This window comes from Mesoplodon bidens (assembly GCF_964165515.1).
Source record: "Mesoplodon bidens genome assembly, chromosome: 11".
NCBI classification, from domain to species: Eukaryota; Metazoa; Chordata; class Mammalia; order Artiodactyla; family Ziphiidae; genus Mesoplodon; species Mesoplodon bidens.
Genome location: NC_138167.1, coordinates 89,214,585 through 89,235,646, shown reverse-complemented (window position 1 = coordinate 89,235,646; position 21,062 = coordinate 89,214,585). Strand labels below are relative to the sequence as shown.

At 38.7% G+C, this 21,062-nt stretch overlaps 1 protein-coding gene across 3 annotated transcripts in view; it reads right to left on the bottom strand.

Moving 5' to 3' along the window:
- Window positions 1–1,353: 1,353 nt before the first annotated feature.
- The window catches only part of KITLG (KIT ligand), a 91,194-nt gene continuing 71,485 nt past the window's right edge, over window positions 1,354–21,062 (bottom strand). For 2 of the 3 annotated variants that reach the window (XM_081249476.1, XM_081249478.1), the window contains 4 exons: window positions 15,437–15,546; window positions 14,686–14,753; window positions 13,346–13,422; window positions 1,354–5,572 (listed from right to left, as the gene is read on the bottom strand). In XM_081249476.1, the coding sequence (XP_081105602.1) occupies window positions 13,383–13,422; window positions 14,686–14,753; window positions 15,437–15,546 (218 nt within the window). In that variant the 3' untranslated portion in view covers window positions 1,354–5,572; window positions 13,346–13,382. The remainder of the gene's footprint in view (window positions 5,573–13,345; window positions 13,423–14,685; window positions 14,754–15,436; window positions 15,547–21,062) is intronic. The other variant, XM_081249477.1, reaches the window with a different exon arrangement.

The following is a 21,062-nucleotide window of genomic DNA, read 5'->3' as shown; positions in this document are numbered from 1 at the left end:
TATTCAGATCAAATTTTGTTTCAATTCCATGCTTTATTATTGCATTAAATTTGGGGAATGCAATGATATAAGTCTTCACGGTCCTAGTCCCCATGTTGTTTATAACTTAAAGGGGAAAACAAACAATTAGCAACCCCCTGCCCCTCTCCCCCCAAAAAATTATGAGATGTGTCGAGGAGGGCCTTATAAACCATGTTGAGTTTGGGTTTGGTACTGAAAAATAATGAGAAGCCATTTCAGTGTTTTAATCAGAGAAAAGTATTATCAGTTGTCTCCATATTATTCACTCTAACATGAGGAACTGATTGAAAAAGGGCTAAATAGTGGAGGAGTGCGATCAGTTACAAGGCTTTTATCGTCTAGGCTTATATTGATGGAAGTTTGTAATATAAGGCGTGAGCAGAGGAGGAAAAATCAGCAAAGAAACGGAAAAGAAATGGTGGGTGAATAAGTGTGATGTCATAAAGCTAGAGGTTGTGGTCTCAGGAGTCCAATACCAACCAGGGGTTAGGTGGGATGATTATTTATTGCCTAAACCACAAAAGCCATAATGGTGTATGATCTTGCCATTCCATCCCTCTTCTCAGAAACACGCAATGGCTTCCCATGGCCCCTAAGAATAATCTGCCCTCCTTGTGGCATTCAAGGCTCTGGTCTCATCTCACTGTGTATCTCTTTACGCACTGTATGCTCAGGATTGGATTTGATGGGATAAGTTGAGAAATTTTAAAACTTCTTGCTTTGGAAAACACTGCTCAGGCTGGGCATAATTATCCTTCTTTATCAAAATTTCTCTTCCTTGTAAATCTTAGCCCAAACACCAACTCCCCCATGATCATCCCTAGTCTATCCATTTCTTCTTCCTGTGTGCCCCAAGCACATTAACTAGACCGCAGTTTTGCACTTAGATAATTACCTCACTGGCTTTATGCAGTTGACAGTGGTTTTCCTATCTTCTCCCCAACTAAGTGAGAAACCCCTTGAGATCCAACAGTGTATTAATTCAACTTTACCTTCTTTGATTACTTTACCTATCTTCCTTGATTACTTAACCAATACATATTTATTGGAATAAAATGATTTATCTCCTTTTGTGCATATGACAACAAAATCTAGATTAATGATGTTTTCCATAGAAAACTTTGAGTTTAGCTTAAATGCTCAACCATGTTATGAACATGTGTGATAACTTTAAGATAATGACAGGGCAAATTTGAGTGCATAAAATTCTTTATTTAGAACAATAAAGTATGTGTATATATAATGTAATTTCAAATTCAAACCTGTATAAAAAAGGGTCAGGACATAAACCTATTTTAAAAAGTACACATACAGTACATACACATACACATCACATTTTACAACCTTTTTTATTTAACTTCAGTCATAATAAAACTATAGAATAATGTAGACGTACATTTACATTACAATATGCAAACTCCAATCTATGACTGAACTAGCAATATATCTGTGCATCCATCTAAATGTCTGAATACTTTAAGTCCATTGATTTAAAAAATAGTGGCAAGTGGACACTATAATCACACATTAATCCTTAGAATATAGGAGAATAGGGTATTTTGATTGGAAATTTTTATTTAGTGAGTCATAGCTCAGCAATCAAGTAACTGAAAATACTGTGTTTTTTAGTTTAAACAATTTTATTTTAAAAAACAACATAAGATGTAATTGGAGACGGCGGTTATAAATACATGTACAATGCTTAGGAAACATTTTAGGATCAAGAATATCCATTTTAATATGGATTATTTCTAAAACAGTATCTTGTTAGGAAATGAAAGTACCATTATTTTATCTTTACAAACAAAGGCATTTCCAGCAACACCATAAACTGTGATCAAACACCACAAATGAACTGGTTGGAATTTCAATCTGAATGTTTATATTTTAGTGTCAATTTCAGAATAATACTGTTTCAAAACAAGCTGGCTTTCTTTAAAATTCTTATCCCACTTTCCAATTCTGAAATATAATTTATGGTTTACCCAGCTCCAAATGGATTCTAAAGTATCTTTTTGCACTTAAAAACTTTATGAGCATCTTACATCTGCTCTTAGCTTTTAAGAAAATGAGAGCATTTAAATGCTTAATTTGGTACACTTCCAAATGTTACACACATCTCATCTTTTCCTGGGTAAAATGTACTCTTGGTTTTCATTCCTCAGAAGTGATCCAAAAATGTTTACTTAAGCAAAGGAAAAAGCCATCTCTTGTGTAAGTGGTTATCGGACTCACCCTACAGGAGACTGATTTTCACTTTTACGAATGGACCCTATTTACATTACAAACAAGAACAGCCATAGCTTTTTATGTTCAAATTGCTTATTCACAGAGATCAGAGTTGGATATTTTATATGCGATAGTTTCAGCTCTATTTTATCATCTTTGTCAGTCACATATCAATAGGTTTCTCTCATACCTATGGTATGACCTGACTTCACCATATAGATAAATAAAAATTGAGAGCCAAAGGGCAGTGATTTACCAATACCTGTTAATGGCAGAGTGGAAGCTCCTGACAATTTTTCCTAACATCCATCCCACTATGTCAAACTGCCTTCTTGAAAAATATATTTCTTAGTTAAATTAGAATAGGTAGGGAATGGCTAAAAGCCCCATACTGGAATTACATTTTGAAACCAGAACCTAGCTTCAGAAAAACATCAAGACATATCCATGAATTCTGAGTGGATTTTTCTATTAATTTAAAACTTCATTTGAATTAGAATACCAAAATATGCCACAAAGTTTCTCCAAAGTACTTTCTTACTAAAAGCAGATATTTCATTGTGAACATACTTTATCATACACTGTCATTTTTCACATAGTTAATCCTTTTCAAAGAGAATAGGGTACTTGTTCTATTAAAGTATTGAAAAAAATAACTTGTTTCTGACTCATTAGAAAGTGGCTGTGTGGTAAGCACATCAGATTATAATACAAAATCAAGCAATGCTTTGATATCACAGGGCAGGCACCGTTTATCAGTGCCAGTTTCTCTATAGATTTGGGTTCTACCACAGAGGTACAAAGCTTAATTATACTTTACACTAAAGTATAATTTAGAATCGGCAGACTTCTGAAACCATTTTAAAAGACAATTTTGAAACATTACGAAAGAGAACTATCAGATACATGGCACCAATTTAAAAGGTGATTTCACAGTTTAAGATGTCAGTTGTGAGTTTTCCATGATTTATAAAGGATGTTCAGAACACATATTGGATAAAATAAAGCAAAGACTATTTTAATCTCCAAGTAGATATGATAGTTCATTCCCAAGCAACTACCAACCAAAGTAATGTTCAGCGTTTTTCTATTGTTCGTGTATTTTACTGAATTTTAGTGTTTTAAAAATTGGTAATCCACACAACTCTCAATGAACCAATACACTTAATTAGGCAGAATACAGCTCCCCTCACCTACCATGCCAGATTTCATAACTTGCTGAATTTATTTATTTAACCCTATCAGTTAGGATCATGTCCTTGTGTGTTAAAACCCAGCTACCAGCTTTGAGAACAGAAGTACATCTATTATACTCTAAAGCCCATTAAGCAGCATTTTTACATACTTACAAAAACTGAAACCATTGCTGAAACTATTAGATTGAGAAGTATCAATCTTCTCAATCGACACATGACCTACACACATACTCATGTTCATCTATGTCTATTTTCTTCAAAACAATCAATATCACACACTGAGACAGGTCCTTTCAGCCATTAAATTGATCTCTGGTTTTATTATATATAATCGGCTGTACCATGGGATGTTTGAGGGACTGAATAAATTAATGCAGCTTCCCAAAGCATCTGGGTTGTATCTTAGAGACATGACTAGTGTTTGAGGAACCACAGCACTTTAGAGGACGGATCGTAGAAATCATCTGAGCTCTTTGGTATAAGAAAGAGCAAAGGCCACTTACTAGAGTTGTATTTGAATTAGCCTTGAACACCAGCTAAAATCCAACTCTACTAGAAATTCTTGGACTTTTGAAAACAAAGGAAAGAGAGCAGTGTTTCATGCCCTTCTCTATCACTGCATTGAAAACAGTCATGTGACGGTGATAGACACGGCAATGATGTTATCACAAGGATCAAGTTAGAATGGAAAGCTTTGGATTCCTTTATGTATACGTTTGTGATATAGTAAAAGAATCTTCATCAAAATAAACCAAAAGAAATCATTCTTTGACCTTAGATGTTCCTTTGAAATAAAAAAAAAAAAATGGCAAGGGAAATTCACTTAATGTCTTACAAGTTCTGGTTTAAAAATGCAATGTCCATCTTGGGAATTCCTGCCAAGTTCACTCAATATGACAAAAACGCTGTCGCATATTTTAATAGCAAACTGACATGCGTAACTATATAAAGCTTTCTTTTTATTTTTAATTCATAAACCTTAATGAATACAGAGTGCCTGATTTTAAATAAATGGATCCTTTAAACAGATAATGGTGATTATACTATAAATAACTAAAGTTTCCTGATCCCCTGCATTCTTGTAAAAGCCAAGTCACCTAGTTTTCAACACCCATATTAGCATGTGAGTGTGGTATCTAACCATAGATACTAAATATCATAATTTATATTTACTCTCTCCCACAGCAGAAATTAAAAATGCGGCCTCCATACATTCAGTGATTTCACCTAAGTCCCTTTACATAACTCTGTAATAGTTTTAGAATATAAACATTTTGTAATATAATTTGCAAGCACAATTTGTACAGGTCATAGTGGTCAAGGGCAAAGGCTGACTTCACCAGGGGTGCCAGGTGCCCTCCTGGGCAGACTGTTCTGCTGGGCAGTGTCCACAGCTTCTTCGTGTGATGACTCTTTCGGAGTCTCTCCTCTGCAAAGGCATCGCTGTTGTAATTCAGTACTGGCTCCCCTGCATGACTAGAGTCAGACAACCATGTCCATTTGTCTAGTGGGATACGGGTGAGCACACTCTGTGTCAGAAAGAGACCAAGCTCAGACCCACATCATTCATTGATCAGTAGCTCTAAGGCTGACCTGCCCCTACCCCCACCCTCTTTTCCCACTGCTTTCTAAATGAACAGTGGCTGATGCTACTGAGTTTTTGTTTTTTGAATTTTTTCTAGATCCCTTTGATAAAAATGATGACCCCCCCCCCCCCACTATCCAGGCTGAAATCTACTTGCAGAGACCAAGATAACTATGAACTGCAGGTTGTAACTGTAAAATAAAGCTATGTGGTTTTTCAACAATTAGACGTTTCTGGAGGCATGCAAAATGGTACGTGCAGTCTGGGACACGTGCTTTCTCTCCCAACATCAGCTGCAAGTTCTAATTGAGACCACAGATCCCCCAGGTCCTTAAAATAGAGTCCTGCTCGGTGCAAGTTCTTCTTTACAGATGATTAATTCAGCGCCAGTTTCACAGTAAAACACTTTGTTCCAATTTCTGAATCATCCACATAGTCATGGGTAGCAAGAACAGATAAAGATGCGGTCTGTCACTCCAGACAGAATAGAAATTTTTTTAAAGCTGCTTCATTTATGAAGCAAACATGAACTGTTACCCGCCTAGAGAAGAGAAGAAAAAAGAGAGATGATATAGCATATCTGCTTTCTGCCTTCTTTTCATTCTCAGTAGCTGAATGCATATGACTACGGAATGAGTAATAGATTTACAATGTATGCTTCACTTACACAGCCTAAAATAACTTGACAAATGTTTCCTAGATGCAGTGATCAGGCACTTGCTGATCTCCCCAGTAACATTTTACATAATCTGAAATGATCTTACTGTTTACTGAGTGTCTCTTCCCATTAGAATGTAAGCCCCATGAGGAACATAGAGCTTTTGTTTATCTTTTTCACTGCTGTACTCCAACACCTAGAACAGTGCCTGGTACAAAATAGATACGGGTGTCCCCTGCTTTTCAAAGTTCCCTTTATACCACTTTGCTTTTACAAAAGACCTACTTCAGTACCTGTTTTCGACAAATGAAGGAAATCCAAAGAGGATTTTTGCTTTTATGAAAAAAGGCAAAAAGAGACCGTGGCATTCAGGGTTTGTTCTGCAGTGAGCCTACAGAGGCAGCGTGCACCGCCAGCAGTGAGAGTGGCACCGCCAAGTTCCTTCCCCGGAACTACACTTAGCCTCTCAGCATAAAGCCACCATAGCTCTGAATTGTGTCTGTGAGCATCTGTGCTTTACATCGATTTATTTTATGCGTCCCATTAGCAAGATGTATCCTAAGGTGATTGCTTCTTTGCTTTAAGCCATTTTGGTTTAAGACAGGTTTCATTGGAATGCTCTACTTTTGCATAGCGCTGGAGGAGGCCACTTGTACTCAGTAAGTATTTCTGGAACATAGAGTGATGAATGAATACCCTGTGGCTTTCACAGCCCCAAACACACCACAGATTATCTCCAATTCTGATAAGAGGGTTATCAATCTATGTAGCCTTGAATTTCTCTAACAAGGCTGCGAAGAGCTTGTAAACAGGTGGTGAGGGGAGAGGGTCTGAAGAACAGTGGCGGTGTTCAGAGTGGAGAAGTGGAGACTGATGGAGTGGCATGAAAGAGATATCTGGGACAGGTGGAGAGGCTGATCAGAGGCCACCCACAAATGACAGCCTCCTAGCCACAGATCAGTGCCAGTATCTTGACTGCCTAGCTAGGTTCTAGCAATCCCTTCTCCCAACTGAGGAAATAGCAGCAGTAAGATCTCCTTCAGTAGTGTCAGCCAAAAAAACAGAAAGACAGAAATCCTGGCACCACATCCTGACAAAGCCTCTGGGGAAGTTCATTTGGCCTCAGCACAGCTTACTGTACTTGCTGAAGCATGAAAGCCAGACTCTGTTTTAGCTTTTCAGTGCTGGTGTTAAACCACTGAGCTTTGGACTCAGCTTTCAGATTTTTCAACTTTCAAGTGAAGTATTTGTACTGCCTTGTCTTTTTTTTTTTTTTAATTATAGGCATCATTTGCATGCTATCTTCAATCACAACCCCTAAATAAATGTGTATTTTGCATTTAGTTTCTTCCCTACTCTTTTCCTATTTTGTCCTTATCTATCAATCCGAGAACCAGAGATCACTGGTTTTAAAATGTTTGGGATCATTACATAGGCTATATATAAAACTTTATAGTATGAGTGATAAGAAGCACAGTGTTTTCTTCCCAGTAATATGCTAAATGTATATTATATGCTAAATGTATCTTCGTATATATACAAAACGTATGCAATCGTTAAATGTAATATATTGAAAATGTAAATATATAAAATGCAATAATATACTAAAAACCGTATTACATGACAATTTACCAAACAGAGAACTCTAAAAAATAGAAAACCTGTATTTAGGAAAGCAGAATTAAATACTGAAGGAAAAATTAACAGGCATTAAGAGCAAATTTCAGAAATGCAAATTACCTAGCAGATATTTTAAAAATAAAACTTTGTTAGAAAAGCAGAAAGAAATCACAAAAAAGCAAATATATATATATATATATATATATATATATATATATATATATATATTTTTTTTTTTTTTTTGGAAAAAGCTACAAATAACTTGAAACTCTAAACGTAAGCACAGACAAGCAAGATGGGAAATCTATTCTGATTATGTCTTTGGATCATCTAGCAAAGAAAACAAACTTAAAAACCAACAAGTGGTTTCCCATAGAACGAAACTACCATTTTTATAATAATACCGTGGATTCTGGCAACAGCCTCATGAAATAAATAGGGTGAGTATTATTATCCTCCCCCATTACATTTGAAGAATCAGGGGTTAAAAGACAACTGACTCATCCAGGAACCTACATCTAGTTAAGGTGCAGATTAGACCCAAGTCTAATCCCTTCTAATCCTCTGCATCACAATGTATCTAGAGAGAGTGAGCTCCAAACCAAAACCTTCAAAGTTCTAGAAATTCTTAGGAAATATGTGGTAAAGAGTCAAAGATCTGGCCATTGGTAACCAACCATTATTGAGTCCTGTGCAATAAATATCCCAGCATAACTTGCCCTCATCCCTATTCCAATTCTAGGATCGACTTTCTTCTGTCTTAGATCTACTGTAAACTTCCAGGTTGTGTTTCTTTTATGAATCTCTCCACCAACCTAATTATAATAAGAGTTACTTTCTAGGGATTTCCCTGGTGGCCCAGGGGTTAAGAATCCGCCTGCCAATGCAGGGGACATGGTTTCGAGCCCTAGTCTGGGAAGACCCCACATGCCGTGGAGCAACTAAGCCCGTGTGCCACAACTACTGAGCCTGTGCTCTAGAGCCCACGAGCCACAACTACTGAGGCTGCATGCCACAACTACTGAAGCCCACATGCCTAGAGCCCGTGCTCTGCAACAAGAGAAGCCACTGCAATGAGAAGCCCGTGCACCACAACGAAGACCCAACACAGCCAAAAAAAAAAAAAAAAAATTACTTTCTACACTTACCATGCTGGCATAAGTCCCTAAACACAGCCATCTCAGTATCTACAAACTCATGCTATTTACCGTCAACCAAACTGGGCCTTCTCCGTGATTACACGGTCCTTCTCCCAAGGTCTCAGTTAAAATTCTTTGTGGGTGGCTTCCCAATCCCCAATCTATTATTTCCAGCCCTTACTGCACTCTGAATTTCCAGTGAAGCATATTTGGCCACTGGTTAATAATTACTAATGGCTCCTTCTCCCATTTTTTTCTATTGGCACTGCCATCTGGTTAGTCCCATAGGCTCCAAATCATCCCTGATTACTGTCTGTGATGTCAAGCCTCACATCCCATCAGGAACTAGGACTTATTCTTTTATTGCAGTGACTCCAAAATGGCCTATGCTTTCCTATTTCCATGGCTGTGACCCTAGTTCAGGTTGTCATTCTCTCACATCTGTTTTGAAGATTGGCCTCCTAAGTGGACTTCTTGACTCCAGGTCACCACTCCCGTCCATCTGGCCACGCCAACGTCTGATTACTTTCCTAAACTTCTGCTTTGATTGTATTACTCACGTCTTTTCTAAACCCTCCAACAACTCCTTATATTACTCAATAGAGTGTAAGCCCTGTACTTGGAATTCAGACCCTGTTTCAAACGGATGCCCATCCTTTCTCAGCATTTTAACCCTTTATGTGTACTTCTACTGGAGTCCAGCTGTACAAACTCTTGAATACAGGCTGTACTTTTGGCTCCCTGATTTAACTTATGCCATTTGCAGTATCTGGATTTACCCCTTCCCTATTGCCAGTAAAATTTTAGCAACCATCCAAGATCCAGTTCCATACAAATGTCACCTCCGTCACCCATACAATAAAGCCTTTCTCCGAGTGATTTCTCTCCCCTGTTAAATAAGACAATTGTATATGGGTGGTACAATTCTATGGGATGCCACCTGTACCATTCATTATCTAGAGCTATGTTCAGGGCACATCCTGTACAACCATATGCAGTGGCTTTGCCTTTGACTCCTTATTGCATTTCTTTGTCAGCTCCTTTTGTTGTTTTTTAACCAAAAGCTCCTTTAGTCTGTTTTAAAATAGGTTATTATGCATACGTCTTATCTCCTTTTGTAGGCCATAAGCAATTTGAGGACAGAACTGGGTTATATTAAGCTTTGCATCCAACAATGCACGTACTAGAGCTTGTTGGTGTCACATTTGTGGTTAGAATGAAGAGTAAAATTGGGCTATGATCTACTCTATTTCTTTCTCTTAAACTGTGCTACACGCAACCCAATAAATGAAAAATTCTCCTGGGATGCCACATACGTATACTTGTCATCAGCTAGTTGACTAAATACATTTTTAACTTTTTGCAGAGGTAATTTCACGTTTGATGTCAAATAAACACAGCTTTTGTATATTTTCTCTTAGAGGCAACTTCTTTTGTTTCTGGTTCATTATCTACATTCCTTCCTTGTATTTAAAATATCAAATCCTCCTCTTCGTTTTCCAATTATAGGTTGGAGAACTATTCCATATGTTTTCTATTCTAGTGTTCCAATATTTGTCCTGGTTTAATTTGTTTTAGTTCGTGAAACTTCTATTTCAGGGAGAAATCCTTGCCACAAACCTGAGTCATTCCTTATATTTTCCCCTTTTTTTTTTGTTAAGCAAGAAAATGACTATAATCCAAATTATATCCAATTTTTAAAATATATAATTACAACTCCACATTTCATTTCTATCTTGGTACTTTTTACTACTGTTCTTCTTATTTCTTGGCATATTTCCTCTCCTACCATGTCATAGTCTGTTCTCCCAAGCCTTTCCCTCCATCACATCTCTTTCCCCAAATTATACTCAAATTTCCTTGGCAGGTTTTGCCAAACCTCTGTTGGTACAAGGAACAGGCTTTCTCTATACAGTGGGTACTCAGTAAATGGTTACAAATGATACATATATATTTTGACTTCGGGGTTTGCAGATTCATGATAATGAACTGCTTCTCTTTTCCTCCTTTTATCTATCTTGCCCTCAGTATTTGAATTCTTATTTACTTCTACCTACACACGTCTATTTTTGTTTTTACTCCATAAATTTTATTCTCACGTTACTGCAATTCTCTGAGCTATTCATCCATCTCTCCATTCATTTATTCAACAGATACATTCATCACTTGCATGTGCAAAGTGTAAGCTATATAGTTTAATGGGATTCCAAAATGAAATTCAGAAACCAATCCTGTCCTCTAAGAGCTTATGGTTTAGAAGAGGACACAAAACGTCTATGTAAGTGGCTGTAAGTAATGTCTATGTAAGTAATGGTAACTAATACCATATTAATACTGTATGAAATGTAATACAAAATATAATTAGAGGGCCATAAAAGAGAGATTACTCTCATTTGGGAAGTTAGCTTTTTGGAGGTGGTGGTTCTGAGCTGAGCCTTGAGAGAGCCTTGCAGAGATGGTGAGAAGTAAGGTCACCTATTTTACGCCAGCTCCTCAATGATATGTGAAGAGTTTATTTCTAAAGAATTTGGGGCTTCTTTAACCTGTCTAATTTCATTTGTTTAATTATATGAGTAATATTTCAGATTTTAAGAAAAATAATTTAGCCATTTCCCATATGACTATATTCCCCCTTGCTGTACATACTTTGCTGTCCTACTGACCAAAATCAGCAAATTAAACACACACATACACGTACAAGATAAAAATAAACCTTACTGCACTTTTTAAAAGATTGTTTTAAAACATCTTATTTTATTGCAGTAAGAACACTTAACACAAGACCTACCCTCTGAACACAGTTTTAAATACACAATGTAGCTTTTTTTAACTCTAAGCATTATGTTGTATAGCAGGTGTCTATAACGTATTCGTCTTGCAAAACAAAAAGAACCTTAAAAAAAAAGGCCACTTCAGCAGAGCTATCTTCCTTACCACTTGGTAAGATTTTCATTTAGGGTTTACTTATTCACTCAGTCACTTCAACAGACATTTATTGAGCTCCTACAGTGCTTAGGCAACAAGTGAGGTACTTGTAGCAAGGACCAGACAGACTCACTTCCTGTCCTGGTATATTCCCTGACTAGTATGTGTAAGTTGCTTGACTATAGCTGCTTTAAAATGCCATCTTTCTTTCTCCTAGACAAGTGCCCTGGGCTTTTCCATCATAATCCATTTCCCAAATGTCGCAGGACAAATGCCACAATTAAACACCACATCACCTACGTGCCAAAACAGGATTCCAGTGATGCCATCCAAAAGCAAACCACAGAGAACATTATTTGAGCCTTTCAGGTTCAATTAACCATTTAATGTGTAGTTGGTGGATGTCTGGCTTAAGGGAAGTGAAGCAGCAGATGGGGAAAAAACAGTAGGTTTGTACTGGGATTGGAGTCAAAGAAATATGTTTCTTGGAATAACAATGATTTCAGCTTGGGGAATATTGCACCTGAAAATAAAAAGGGTCAAGTGAAGGGTTTATTCCTTTACAGTGTTTGACAGGAAACATCAGCCTAGAGAGAGGTAGGATGGGAGCAGAAGAAAGAGAGGGTGCTATTCGTGCTCCAGACATGGTGATCAAGGGCATGATTCAAGGCAAAAATGAAGTCTGGGTAATAGCAGGGTTAAAGTGTTAGAGGCATATGCGACATAATTACTATTATTATAGGATGTTATTTTGGGCTGTTGAAAAATGATGTTTGATAAAAGTGAGTTCCTGGAGGAGACAAGAGGCTCTGTGACCCAGTTTCCCTGGGGATGTTTCAATCTAGAGAGAAATCTCTGAATCTGGGACAGAAGGGAAAGCTGGAAGGACAGTGACCTGTAAGGAAGAGGTGAAGCTCACCAGAGACCATGTCTATAATAATCGGGCGAGTAAATGATCCTCTAACCACGAGGGAGTGCAGGGGAAGAACTGAAGATTTAGGAAAATGAAAGAACACGTACACACCACTGTAATAAATGGGGGTTCGTGAGCAGAAGAGAATTAACAGTGAGTTGGCGGAAGTACAAATGGGAAGAGCATGCATGACGTTGGATCAAGTGAGCGCCACGCAGGGTGCTCCCTGCACCGCGTCTGCAGCTTGGGCGTTGAGAAAGTAGACAGGAGAGGAGAGAGGAGGTATAAACACCAGCGCCCTCTGGTCATGTTGTCCTAGTCTCCCTTCTCCCCAGGCCCTTCACAGACCCACACAATCACAACAGGTTATCTGTCCCCGGTTTATAGTCAGTGTGTTCTGGGCTCTGGACTGTGATGAGGCACGAGTATTACCAGTCATGTGGCAGGTGGCACTTTACCTTGACAATGTCCCTCTCCTACTGTATGGGATTTTGACCTTTTCTACTTTTCCTTAAAATAGCAGGGCAATGTTTTTGATTTTCGCTTGTTTCAGCATTTAACAAATGAGATACTTTCCCTATCGTGTTACAGTAATCACACCTAATTGAAATTGGTTTTATTTATTCTTCCTCTATTAATAATATTTTATTTTAGTCCTACTTTGCCCCTTGTCTAATTTACTTTCTGGCCTCAAAAATAGGAAACACTCAGAAATTCCCTGGTGGCCCAGTGGTTAGGACTCCATGCTTTCATTGAAGGCATAGGTTCAACCCCTGGTTGGGGAACTAAGATCCCCCAAGTCCCAGTGGCACAGCCAAAAAAGAAAAAAAATAGGAAACACTCAACTGTTAATGCTTTGTATATCTCCCATACAAGATGAATCCACTAAACTGGAATAATATTGCTTGCCTTTCAAAACTTGAGAATGCACAATTCAATTATGTAACAGCTTCAGCTGACATACTGACCCCAGCTTGATAGAAGACTTAATAAATTTTGGTGTCTAGGATGCTGTATAGTTCTTGGTTATATCTTTTCGCTTGAATTCTTAAAACTTACCAATGTACGAAAGTAACAGTGTTGATACAAGCCACAATTACACTTCTTGAAACTCTCTCTCTTTTTCTTGCAACATACTGAAAAAGAATAAGAAACATGCTTATTTGCATTTAGACAGAGATTCTGAAGTAACCATGATCTGGGCATTGTAAAGGGCAGTTTTTATTTTTCTGTAAATACAGTAGCAAAAGATTGCAAAATTGAGTGGGAAGCTTACCTTCATACTATTACTATAGGGAAGAGGGAAGACTTCATCTGCTTCCACATAGTCTCCCCAAGTAGTTAAAAACTTCTCTACGCATATGCAGATACACATACGGAAAATGCTTATGTGCACTTAATTTGTGAATATGTACACATGCAGCATGATAGAAGAGAAAATAACATGCCAAATGAAAACTATAACTGAATGTAAAATCAAAGCATTGGTCCTGGAGCGGTATGGGATAGGGTAGAAAAGTGATCAGCGCCAGCCACCATAAGTGGCAAGGTCTCACAAAACAGTTTTTGTATTTGGCTTTGAAGAAAATACTGAGTCGGTTGAGAAAAATTAAGGGCTCTGAAAGCCAGAGTGAGGTCAAATATATGAATATGCAAGAGAAAAATCACTGGAAGTATCTTGACTTGGAAGTGATATTAAGAATGGGGTTTACAGGGCTTCCCTGGTGGCGCAGTGGTTGAGAGTCCGCCTGCTGATGCAGGGGACACGGGTTCGTGCCCTGGTCTGGGAGGATCCCACATGCCACGGAGAGGCTGGGCCCGTGAGCCATGGCCGCTGAGCCTGCGCGTCTGGAGCCTGTGCTCCGCAACGGGAGAGGCCACAACAGTGAGAGGCCCGCGTACTGCAAAAAAGAATGGGGTTTACAGAAGAATGAGACAAAGGTGGAGTTTAGAAAGGCCGAGGAAAAGAAAGATTCTGTGGTAGCAACTCAGTCAAGACATAATAAAGATATGGATGAAGATAATGACTATTGCCAAAGAAAGAGCTAAGCATGTCTTGGCTATAGTGTGGAAAAGAGGAGAATAAGCAAACGTGCGTCCCGAGCTCCATGACCAGGAACGTGAGCAAGATTCTGCTGTTTATAGAAGTAAAGAGAGCAGAGATGATACCGTAAGAAGGGTTATGAAGACAATTATATGAAGGTATTTCCCAAGTAAATGGAGATGTAGGATTGAAGAGACAATGAGAGATCAGAAATGTGGATAAAACTTGGAAGACATCAGTTGGCAGCTGCCATCATGAGAGTGAAACACTTCTTAAAGATGTTATGAGCACATGCACGGTAGGTGAAGTGGCAAGGCCAAGCTTACTTATGCACACATTTAGTAAAACAAAATACCTTATCTCATTATCCTCTTCATTAATCTGTATATTTTCAACTGCCCTTGTAAGATTTGGTTGTTTCTTCTGGGAAAAGAACAGTGATATATACATATATTGTAAAAATATCAATATATCATGTACTATTTAAGAGGTAAACAGTCTCCACCTCTATGTTTTCATCAGCATGCAGCATATAAAAATACTTTTGCAATAAGAAATTATGAAAAATGCACGGTTTTATCAACTCAGCATTTTTAGGATGTTGAAAGAATAATAAAGAAACTGAAAGATTTAAATAGTAATCAAAAAGACATTTCAAAAAGCTGAGTTGCAATCATTTCGCACATTTAAAAATTTTAGACAGGCTTCAAGACAAAGAGAAGAAAAGAGTAGAAATACAGAATAGCAGATCATACAAATGGCTGGTTTTAATCAAATCATCGTATGATTTTTCAGCATATTTCTTCCTTTTTGTATTTAGTTCAGGCTAATAAAACCAGTTTGCATTTTCTTATGTATGCATTCTCAGCTAGAGGGGTGGTCTTCAAAGCATAATGAGGAACGGGGGAACCTTTCTAAGATGCACGATCTGTGGAGGTTATGAATTAAATCATATCCCATCTTATTGTTTTCTTGGTAGGATCCTTTCTTAGAAAAGGGCAGTTTGTTAGCTAATCATTGATGTAATATAGTATGAACAAATAAATATATAAAGTTCAGAAATTTTGTGATCAAAGGGAAAAAAAAAAAAGAATAGCAACACTTACCTTCCAGTATAAGGCTCCAAAAGCAAACCCAATTACAAGAGAAAAGAATGCTGGCAATGCTATGGCTGCCCATTGTAGGCTGGAGTCTTCAATGGGATTTGAGGCCTTCCCTGTAATTTAAACAGTACAGTGGTGAACACAGTATATCCATGCCAGAGGTTTTGCTCTTATCCTGTGGTTGTTCCCAACTGTTTCCGAAATGTACTCTTGACCTATCTGTTTAAAATATTTAAAACGCTGATTTTCCTGCTTGCAATACAAGTCCATGTAGTCTCCAAAAGATACAAGTTGAAAAAAGAAAGAAACCCCACAGACAGAGGGCTATTTGACTTGGTTAATACAGACCCATATGGAACACAGATGACATATACCTGCAAATGATTTATATCATCAAGCAAATCCATCTTCCATGCCTTTATCTTCTAATATCTTCTCACTTTCTCACACTTCACATCTTGCCAAGAAATTTTAAAGAAGACATTTTGCAGCCTGGATCAAGGTCTGGATGCATGCATCAGGCTGTGTTTGGCCTGCCTCAAATATTAAGTTAATACCCGTACATTGTGGTTAGAGTACTTTTAGGGACCTCAAGTTTAGAATTATGGTGTCTCCTCATCACATCTTCAGCTGACATTTATTGGATGCCAGGTAGGGCCCAGAACTGTACCATGGAGTAAAGGTTTGAATTTTCAGACTTCCTGTGTTCGAAAGTCTGAGACTACTGAACATGAAAGAATGGCTGGAAGTACCAGTGTCCCCTTAAGCTGACTCTAAATATGTAATTTAGTGAGAGAGAAGACACACACATGAGTTTAACTTGGGACACCTCCCTTCACCCTGCTTTGCTCTTCCGTGAGAAGCAGAATGATTCAGGAATTAAACAACACATCTCCCCCAAGTGTCTCTTACTCCCAACACAAAACTTAACATTTTGACAGATTTTTCTGTCTATCTCCTTACAAGGAACAGCTTAGTTGTTTGAAAACATTGACACATATGTGTCAACTTATAAGAGCTAAACTTTCAGTTTTCTTTTGAAGATGTAATACAGTTAGAAATTGTACACTTTCAACAATCATATGATCAAAATGTAAGCCAATCCAAGGGAAAGTGACTGTTTTGGGCTATGATATTTTGTAATGATACTTGGGTACTGTGTCAGCCTATAGTCACCTATTTAACATATAAAGTACCTAAAGTACATAATATAAAAGAACCAAACCACTGTATGTGTATCAGCATTTAAGATGGAAAAATAAACTCACAGATTTAACCAAAGAGGCAAGAAACAAATGTTATCTATAGCTCTCAAAACAGTAAGTCTGTGTGTGTGTGCTGGGGTGGAGAATGTGGGGGGGATGTAGTGAGTCATGGGTGTCCCTTATACTAAGGGACATTGGGTAAAGTGGAATCTTCCATTCACGTAACCATGAACCACTTCCTTAAGACTAGAGTGACAGGGCTTCCCTGGTGGCGCAATGGTTGAGAGTCCGCCTGCCGATGCAGGGGATACGGGTTCGTGCCCCGGTCTGGGAGGATCCCACGTGCCGCGGAGCGGCTGGGCCTGTGAGCCATGGCCGCTGAGCCTGCGCGTCCGGAGCCTGTGCTCTGCAACGGGAGAGGCCACAACAGTGAGAGGCCCGCGTACCGAAAAAAAGAAAAAGAAAAAGAAAAGACTAGAGTGACAGCTCTTTTGGCCCACCTCACATCCTATAGCCCCATGGGAAATATGTTTTAGGCATCTTAAATTAAAGCTCAACATGAATTCTATCACCAAATTGAGCCTTAGTTATAAAATGGGATTTGGTATAACTGAAGTAATACTGTTATTCCAATAATATAGCTATTTTAAGGGTTATATAAGATTATGTGTACTTGTCAGGGATTTTACTACCATTTATAAAGGTGTTTTCTATGACGAAATGGATTTGGAGTTAACACCCAATTCCGACCATTTTAGAAATGCTTATATCATTATCTGTAAATAATTTGGCTGTTTGTGTTTATATTCCAGTGACATGTTTGAATTCTCCTTGATGGCCAACCCACGATGGCCCACACTGTCTATTGGGATTGCTGGCATGTGATTATGATTTGGCCAGGTGACATACATAGACATATACAGAGAGAACAAAGAAAGCTATTAATATTTTGTCCCCAGCTCCAATGGAAAACTAATGAGCTAAGATGGTGCTATGGAGAACTCCATTACCTATGTTTGGGCAGCCAGATGCCCCAGAATCAAGGCAGCTAAAACCCTGCTCTTCTTGTTCTATCCAAAAGCCAAATCTTGAATTGCATCGATCAGACCAGAGGAAAGACCACACCCACCAGCAATAAGCAAAAGGAGCTTACTACAGAGTGAGGTGTTCTGGGATCCCCACTCAAAATCTCAGGTAGGAGGACAGCCCCTGAGGGAGGTGTTTCTTTAGAGGCTAAAGAAAGCTCACCTCCCTCTACCAGAGCACTGTGACTTTTTAACCACTTTAAACTTCCACCCCTAGGACTATGGCCCTGAATAAAGTTCTGGAATCTGACTAACACACAGCAGCAGTCCTCCGGCAGGAGAGAGGGAGGGAGAAGGGAGGGGGTCAGACCCACAGGGACTGAGCCTCCCTCCCACAGAGGTGTCACCTCGCTTTCCTTATTTCTCTTGTTAATGCAAATGCAAAATTTCTCTTGTTTCCTTATTTCTCTTCACAGCCAGGCCTTGGGTTCTCTTCAGTGATCCTGCCATTCCTCTTCCAGGGAGAGAAAAATTGATGTTATCAGAAAAGGCCTGCTTACGCCTCCAGGGCATGACTCCCAGTACTTACTGCTGCGGCTATCAGCCAGGGATCAATGAGATCTGAATTATGTGCCTCAAGGCCCATATGAAGGGTATTAGGGCCAAAGCTTTTCTTTTATGAAAAGATCGCCCCAGAAAGTGTATGGGGTGGTGGAGCTCATCTGGACAGGATTTGAGTAATCCCAAATTCCTGGGTTGTTTTCATGTTAATTGTATCTCATTATTATGAAAGCTGTCCACAGTTCAAAATTTGTGGGAACTGATTTGTGTGGTTTGACTAATAACATCAGACATCGGTACAAACACAGAACACAAAAAACTGTGCAACAATTTTGCTGAACTCCTTTGTAGAGTGAGTCTGCTTATGGGGACCATGTCTATGAACATGGCTCTCTCCTTGGTCCTTAAAAAGTACGCAACTCAGTATTCTCCCTTGATTCAGATTCAAAGCTCACCACAGGCTTGCCGGCACTTCAAAGCTCATCACTGACCCAGCCTCGGTGCTAGATCTCATTGTTCTAATAATTAATGATGAACATATACTATACATCAAGTATACATGTGCTAACTAATTTAAAACTCACAGAAAACCTGTGAAGGACAGATTATCAACCTCCATTTGATTGAGGAGTCCAGAGAGATTAAGACAGTTGCCCAAGGTCACATAGCTAGCCAAGGTCTAGAGCTGGGATATAAACCCAGGCAGTCTGACTCAAGACAGTCTAGAAGATGAGTAAGTTAATGCCAAAGTAAGGATTTTCTTCCCTATCATTTAAATATACTCTCTGTAAGAATCTCAATCATTTTAAAAACATCCTTTTAGCTTGGTACAAAGGATATTACTGTAACTTTGAAAACACAGTTCCCTTTGGATAACTTATACACTTTTACATTATCCCATGATTTTCCCTTATAAGCTACAGAGAGGGCACTTAACACCTCTGAATTCCTCCTCCATATGCACTGGTCCTCTGGCCAGCCTGGCCACATTTGGGGTCTGTCTTATCCCTGAAAACTAGCATGCTTTCTTCAAATTTCCCTGACCCTACTCCTGAAAAAGTCTTACCTCCTTTATGCTACAACTAAAAGCTTTTACATACTTCTAGTATACATATTATATTATAATATAAATAATATATATTATAAAATACTATGACTATTTTTATTTGTGTCTGTTTCTCCTATGTGAATATACACTACATAAGAGCTAGTCTTGTGCATGGGTATCTAAGTGCCATATTCATTCATGAGTGACAACACCTGGCCAAAAACTGATTATGCAAGACCCATATTTTTTACAAAAAGGAAGAAAAAAGAAAGGAAAACAAAAAAGAAGACTGGTCATTCATGTTGCAATTTAAAAAGTACCTATAAACTCAGAGGTACAGGACCAAATAGGTGTTTTATATTCAGTTTGTCTTTTAAAGCAAGTAGAAAAGATTTTTTCTTCCAACCATGATTATAGCAGATTAGCCTTCCCAACTTAAATAATTATTATACTAAACAAATTATACGAGGCAGCTATTTTCAGACATCAGCCAAAAGGCAGTCCAAGAGTGTAATCCCTGAGAAAGGAAAAAAACACACGTGGTAAGGCTCACGATCGTCCTGATTTTCTGGCTGGGAGGCACCTTCAGACTTAGTAGTCTCACTGAGGGAATTAGAGAATGAAGTTCAGGGTTGCTGCCCTAGCTGGAGTTTGTGAGGCAGGGTTACTTGTGGGAAAGGAGCTGTGCAGAACAGGAGTGGTATAAGTCTCTGGAGGAGTCTCGTTAAGTCATTGGTTGACTAATAAGCTGTACAGACACAGGGAAAGACTTCACAAAACCTGGCAATAAACAATGCCCAGGAAGCTATGACTTTAACAGAGACCCTAGCAGTCAATTCAGAGACAAAGGAGTTCTGACAAGCAAGAATGGAGAGATTTTCCAGGTACTCAAGAAACATCTCAGAAACTCCATGCCTTAGAAATACAGCTACTCTCTCGCTTCCCTCTAAGAAAGCTTAAAAACATGACTGGGAAGGAAAATAAAGCTGATCTGCTAGGAATTGAACTGCCTACCAGAAAAAAACTCCAAAGTCTCTGAAGGAATGCTACAAAATCCAGATATTCAACAACATAATATCCATAATATCCAGCATATGTTCAAAAATTACTAGCCAGGGGGCTTCCCTGGTGGCGCAGTGGTTGAGAATCCACCTGCCGATGCAGGGAACACGGGTTCGTGCCCCGGTCTGGGAAGATCCCACATGCCGCAGAGCGGCTAGGCCCGTGAGCCATGGCCGCTGAGCCTGTGCGTCCGGAGCCTGTGCTCCGCAACGGGAGAGGCCACAACAGTGAGAGGCCCGCGTACCGCAAAAAAAAAAAAAAATTACTAGCCATCTAAAGAGAAATGTGACCCATAATCAGGGAGAAAAAAAATCAGTTAATAGAAACCAAGCTGGGATGACCTACATGTTGAAATTAGGAGACAAGAACTTTAGAGCAGCTGTTATAACTATATCCAAGGGCCAAAGAACAAAATACTGTTATAATGAATATGCAGGTGAAAAATCCCAGCAGAAAAGTGTAAAATATAAAAAGAATCAAATGGAAATTCTAGAATACAAAGTACAAACTTAGAAATGAAAAGATACACTGGAATCAAACCTGCAGACTGTATACCACCAAGAGTAAACCCTATGTAAACTATGGATTTGGGGTGATTATGATGTGTCCATGTAGATTCATCGACTGTAACAACTGGACCACTCTAGTGGAGGATGTTGATAATGGAGGAGGCTATGGGTGTGTGGTGGTAGGGGGTATGTAAGAAAATCTCTGCACCTTCCCCTCAA